Below are 6,885 nucleotides of genomic sequence, written 5' to 3' on the forward strand. Positions count from 1 at the left end.
CTTATGAATATGCTTTGGCACTCTGATACTGTATACGCCACATTCATAGCATTGATTGCCTGACAGCTGTATAATACACTTTGTTTTGTCACTGAGGTGAGAGAACCTTGCCACTGTGTGTTTCATTCAAGAGCAGGACCCAGAACTGACCATTACGATCATGTTGGATGGATACACACTTTGTAGGCTTGGCAGAGGCACAGGGAGACATGCAGGAGCGAACCTTTCATGGTGAGGGAATTTAGGGAGCAAATTATTCAGTTCTCTAAATGGGTATATCATTGTAAATGCTGTGTTGAATTATTGCTGTCCCTTAATCTTTTTGAAGCGTAGGATATATCTGGAGCATTCCGTTCGATATCCTTTCTGTGTAAGTCATTTCCAGTGAGGGGTAAAAGATATTTACTGATTTACTTGGCAAATCATATGAAGTATTTTTCAGTTTGTTCTTCTACATGCTTAGGGGTGTGGTCAGTCATATCATTTGGTGCTGATATATAAAGCATGGGGTTTGATATCAACCTTTGATTGTCCGTGAATGAAGAATAACTGCTAACTGCTTGTCTGCATTTCATGTATGAGAGTGTTGGTGCTGCTAAGATTATGAAACACAGTGACGGTTTGTCACGGTTACCCTTCATGAAAACATTTAAAGAAGGTTGTTTCCGACACCACCTGTTTCCTGAAACTATTGCACTTCAGACTTTAATTATCATTTCACACCATATTGGTCTGTATAAACAGCATCTTCATGAACAGTAGCTATTGAAGTTGTCATAAGAGAATGGAATGTCAATGTAAACATATGCTCATCCAACTCTGGAGTAACAAGTCACATCTGTTGTCCCCAGTTTTTAAGTGTTATTTTTTACACTTAACGTATTGTATCACATTATATAAAGTAATAGTAATAATATCAAATCTAAGTTAATAGATGTTGATTCGTATTCATTTGAACTGAAGCCCCAATACGTTTGAATATATATATATATACACATATGTGTGTGTGTGTGTGTGTGTATATATATATATATATGTACACACACACACACACACACACACACATATATAAATATATATATATGTATATTATTATGATATTGTCCTGTAGTTCCCATAGACTTTATATTTTGATATGGTCTTTGAGATATGTCAAAGTGCTACATTAGTATATCCCTGTAAACACCGTCAACAAATGGTTAAATGATGTAGAACCAGTCAATGATTTTACTCCACTCTTGTGGTTTTAAGGAGTAAAATCTAAAGGGAGGAACCACATTTTCAACTTAAAACATCATATACAAGTATCAAGGACTGTATCTATATAACAAACTGCATGGCATCTGACCCCTGTACATAAGTGCAAACAGCAGCTGTGAATCATTTTCACTACTTGGATGTCTCCAATCAAATTATCCTCTCTGCAGCGTAATCCAAAAGAAAGCATTGTTATTATTGTAATTTATAGAGAGTGGTTCATGCTTTTCCAAACCATAGAAAAGCATGGATTACAAGTGACAACACAAAAATAATGTTTGTACAGTACATTGATATAGCTTGCTTATAAACCCATGATCAATTTCTCATAAATGCCATTGAGAACCCAAAATAACATGCTTATCATTATCAAAACACTTATAAGTATACACTTCAGAACCAATAAATAAACTGTGACAATAAACGTATTTTTTTGCACATTTGACACATAGACATAGAAAAGTTCCATCTACAATATCTGCTTAAAACTATAACTTTACTTTTGAAATTACAAGATTACATTGCACAGGCTTACAGTATTAAGTTTTTGTTGGCTGCTTCCATCTTGCAGTTAAGAATACTGGTGACCTGGGGCAGTCATTAAAAAACTTTTCCCATTGTGGAACCTGTGGTTAAATCATTTGAAATCAAAATGTAGGCTATGGTCTTGTACTATAAATTGCTTTGAATTTCTAGTTCTGCTTTGAAAGGCCATGAAATACCTCCCAATGAATACCAATTGGTCAGGTTTGTTCAATTAAGAAAAGACACAAGATGAAAGACACCTAAACAGGTGAGGCCCACTAAACAGGTGTGACCTCAGGGCAATGCTCGGGTAATGGAGGGGTCTTGGTACAGTCTGGTAGAGACGGACCCTCAGTAAGACCATTAACACTACTAGACACTTCCTTCGGCAGTTCTGCCAATAAACACTTCCCATTCCCACCATAGGCCTCCTTAGACTTGTTCAGATAGTTCTGGAACTCCATCTGACCTTGGCCCTCAGGTTTCTCATGGAATGTTCCATTGGATTGGATGTTGTTTTCCTGGTCAGGCGTGCAGCACCCAATGGCAGTGGATGGTGCACTGTTGGTCAGAGTAAAAGGGTGATTTGTTGCTGTGTACTGTTCCTCAGCCTGGTTGGCGTAGTCTGTGTATGGCTCGGCGGCCATGTTGAATGGTCCTTGTGGCATGTTCCCGTTGCTAGTGCTAACTGTGTCTTGGAATGATAAGGCCTCTCCATAGGGTTCACTGGGTTGACTGGCTGGCCCATTGGCTGTGGCAGCGTTAGAGTTCTCCAGCTGGTAATACTCAGCTGAGGAGTTGATTAAATAAGAGTTTCCATTGATGTGGTTGTCATGTGCCACAGTGCCATCAGAGTAACACAACACAGACGACAGGGGGATGACCTCAGTGTGGGACACAGGAGGTGTAGTGGTAACTCCATCCTCAAAGTCCTCTGACTTACCTTCATCATCATCATCCTCTTCCTCAGAATCACTGTTAGCTAAACTCTGAGTACTGGAGTCAGACAGCCCGCTGCATAAGCTGCTGCTCTCCTCTTCATCCTCTTCATCCTCCTCATTATCCTCCTCCTCATCCTCCTCCTCATCATCATCCTCATCTTCATCATCCAGGGGCTCGTCCATCTCTTCAGCTGTCTGGAGGTGCATGATGGCGGACTGCTGGACGGGGTCTGACAGCGAGTACTCCAGGCTGTGTTGGGTCTGGACCAGGGGGTTGCCGTGGTGGCCGTTGCCATTGGTTTCGCCATGGTAACCACCATTGGCAGGGGACGCCTGCTGCTGCTCACGGCTCTTTTCCAGCTCCAGCTTCATGATAGTGTGGAGGAAGTGAGTTCGCACGCGGATGGGGTTAAACTCCACCCTCCCTGCTGCGTTACTACAGCCCTCCTTTGTACAGCCACACGGGAACGACATGCGGTCCACCTGCACACAACACACAACACTTCATGTGAAAATATACTTTTTTTCCTACAATATAGGTGCTGGATAGGTACTGCAGAATGATTCGTCTTTCCAAAAGAAGAAAAAATGCTTCACTGTCCCATTACTTACACAGGGCACTGTATTTGACAATAAAAAGAAGCTATTGTACATAATAGAGTGCTTCCATGTTTTGGTTCAAGTATTTGGTTGCTTGATTAGCCTCTTGTTGAAATGTGTTTGCCTTCAGTGCCCTACTGTAGATGGGGCTAATATCATGAAAAGGGGAGTATTCCATCAGTGTGTGTATGGTAGGGAGTTTCTCTGGGCCTGATCACTACACAAGGGGATGTATTGTACTGTACCTGGCATTTGATTCCTGCTACACTGCAGGCACAGGTTTCTGGGTCACAGAACACCCTGCAGTCACAGCCACAGTCCTCCCTGGACACCCTGATGGCCCGCAGCTCATGCTTCTCCTCCACGTCAATCTTCTTCACCCCCGAGGACCTCAGCAGCGCCCGCCGCTTCTTGGTGGTGAGGGGCTGCAGGAAGAAGTACTCGTCTACCTCTGTGTTGTCCAGGTCGATATCGTCGTCAGAAATGTCCTCCACCGTGAGACTGTTGGCCTCCTCCGACTCCACTGTGCCGTTCTTAGTCAGCTGAAAACCAGAGGGGATCAAATTCAGTATGCTTTGAAGAGTAAGCATTGCAGCCTGCTGAAATCCAATGACATGCTGCCGCTGCTTGAAGCAGGATTCAGAGTCAGCATTTCACAACATGTAACATGCTGTATTGTATATAAACGAACAAGATATGTTATAATAACCTTACTTCTAGACTTTCCTTAACAGCAGCATGAACAGCCTACTGTATAATACTCCTCTCCAACAATGGTGTACAGGAAATCCAGTATTCAACCATTACAGATGGTAGTTTTTTTCTGCACTGCACTTTCACCAATGTAAACTCGCGTTTCGGTCACGGTTTCCTTTACCTTCAGTTTAACAGAGTTGAGTTTCTCCTCCTTCAGGTGGTCACGTAGCATGTCTCTGTGGATCCTCTCCTGCTCCAGGGCAAACTCCCCCAGGGAGTACTGTCTGACCCAGCTGTGTCTGTTGGACATGCCCAGGGTGCTGCCTCCCTGGCTGGGCACGCTGGTGAACCCCTGCCGTCGGCCAAAGTAGTACACCGTCACCTTCTCAAAATGCACCCTCCTCGTCCTCAAGCGCTTCTCCCTCTTCAGTATGGAATCGGCTACGGTGGAAAAAGGGACAAAGGTAGAGAAGCTGGGGAAGACTTACTAAATACAATGACAGTGATAGCCATCTACTGTATACAAATATGTGTATTGTATACAAACAAATGGGGAAACCAGGGCTGTTCAATCAGACATGGACTAAAGGGAAAAAGAACATGAATGGGCTGTAAGACAATATAGCCAGACAAGAACATTTGCATACAAGAACAATGACACTGTTTCAAGAGAAAGCATTAATTTAGATGCGCACAGTATAACTAGAGAGCCATTCTATGCTTTTTCATTTGGTATTTTCCCCATGATGATGTAGCCATACTAAGATAAAACATATGTTTATAGCCCATTTACCAAACAATACATGTCGAATATATTACTTGTTATTTACCTAGTCCCTCTGTGGCTTTGCTGCTCGCCTTCAGGGACTTCCTCTAACTAGATCCAGCTCTATAGGGCAGGATTTCATTTCATCATCTCTACTCTACCACTTGGCATGCTAGTCCTCTCTGTGGCTTTTTAAGGACAGAGAGAGAGGGAGGGAGGGGCGGAAAGGAGAGAAGAGGAGAGCAACAACAGAGCATAAATAATCTCCCTCCACCCTACTGGCCTGGAGATGTGGAGTGGTTCAGTTCACAAACACACACGGACACACACAGACACACACAGACACATACAGACACACACAGACACAGACACACAGACACACACAGCTTTTCCCAGCACACAGTCCATGTCAGACAAACAGGAAAAATAGGAACCATCTGGTTCCAACAGCTCCCCACCCCGGCATGCCATAAGGACAATGCATTCATTACCAACATGGCAACATCTCAGGTTGTCAGTTGGGAACTGTCTCTATTGTCTAGAGAAAGGTTCAATAGATAAATAGTCAGCTTTACTTCATAGATTTCTTTTGAAGAAAGATGTTTAGTGCACTGACCTTATAGTCTTGCTTGCTACCTACTCAGTAGTTGTACTCAGTACTGTTTTTCTTTTTTTCAAATTTGATTTTAATTTTAATTTTCTTTTATCTTCATGTAGCTTTGAATGTTCAGGTTGTAACACAACTACGTAGCAGACATTTCTATGAGAATACACGGCAGGCTTCTTCCAATCAAATACTTCTACATGTTTCAAGGCTTTAAGATGCTCCACTAAAGCAAACACACAAGGAGATGTATTGTTTCTCAAACACTAACACACTGCTTATCCTACCCAAGACTGGGTTGTACACTCCATGCAACAATGATACATCTTAGCACCATGCCTGCCACTGTGTGATACATCTCTACTGGGGAGAGGCTGGGGGATGTGTGTGCTGTGATGTGTGGTGCAGAGCTCTCTGATCCCCTAGTCTAGCCTAGCTAATGCTAACATCCTCCAACCTGGATCAACAGCAGCTGACATAGACATCTCAGAAGCCCCAGGGAAACATGGTCTCACCACAGTGAAGGGCTCTGTCTCTCAAACACAGAATAAACCAGAGCCAAGTTAAGTATTAAGTAGTTAAAGTATCTGTATTTATTTATTGGACTTTCATTTCACCACGTAAGCCAAATAAGGACATTATCATAGGGAGGTAGACAATGTTTACAATGACAACCTGGTGTCTTCAGGTGCTACTGAAGACCCGTTTGTATCACCAAAACTCAGCTTAAACCAGTTCTCTCAAGTTGCCCACCAATATTCAGCCAGGTCAGCTTCAACATCAAATCTGCTCTTAAAACAAGTATACACCTAACCTGCTAACCTCAACTTATTTGTCAGCTTTAACAGCAGATGTGCCTGACTGACTCTCTAGACTCTGGGACACAGGTTTACTTGACTGACTGACTGACTGACTGATTGATTGATTGATTGATTGATTGAGACATCAGTACATACTGTAGAGCTTCTTGGCGAGTGGTACACACAAGTGGCTCTGCAGACACACACACACACACACACACACACACACACACACACACACACATGGGTAGAGACTAGACTACATCAGCTCATTCATCTGGCTGGCTGGGCCTGCTGAGGCGGCTCCTAATGAGAGACTGGGCTTGGGCTGCCTGCGCATTCCTCTCCTTTATATGTCACAGCTATGGGTACTCACATCCCAGTCCTCGCCCGCTCTGTGGACCTGGGTTGTTTCTCGCTCAGCCACCACTGGCACTAGCATATCTTACACACTGACACGGAGGGCTCTTGTTTTAAAGCACAGATTGATGCAGATTGTCTCTTCATTACATCAACAATGGTGTAATCTGATTGTTGTTTTATGAAGTGGGTTGTATTGTGATTCAATATGTACTTGATTTACACAGACCAGACAGTCATCAATGTAACAATTATGACTGGACATGTCTCAATAGGCACCCAATCAATAGACGAACAAGCAACATCTGTATCATGCTTTCTTTATTTAAAAAATGC

General features: G+C 42.9%; 1 protein-coding gene across 1 annotated transcript in view; it reads right to left on the minus strand.

The window, feature by feature from the left end:
• Positions 1-2,060: 2,060 nt before the first annotated feature.
• csrnp3 (cysteine-serine-rich nuclear protein 3) overlaps positions 2,061-6,885 on the minus strand; it is a gene marked incomplete at its 3' end in the record, with an annotated part of 19,407 nt that continues 14,582 nt past the window's right edge. The window contains exons 3-5 of the mRNA XM_083682560.1: positions 4,201-4,460; positions 3,569-3,865; positions 2,061-3,206 (exon numbers count right to left, since the gene is read on the minus strand). Of these exons, the coding sequence (XP_083538686.1) occupies positions 2,061-3,206; positions 3,569-3,865; positions 4,201-4,460 (1,703 nt within the window). The remainder of the gene's footprint in view (positions 3,207-3,568; positions 3,866-4,200; positions 4,461-6,885) is intronic.

The sequence above is a fragment of the Argentina silus genome (assembly GCF_951799395.1).
Source record: "Argentina silus genome assembly, chromosome: 12".
Classification (NCBI taxonomy): Eukaryota; Metazoa; Chordata; class Actinopteri; order Argentiniformes; family Argentinidae; genus Argentina; species Argentina silus.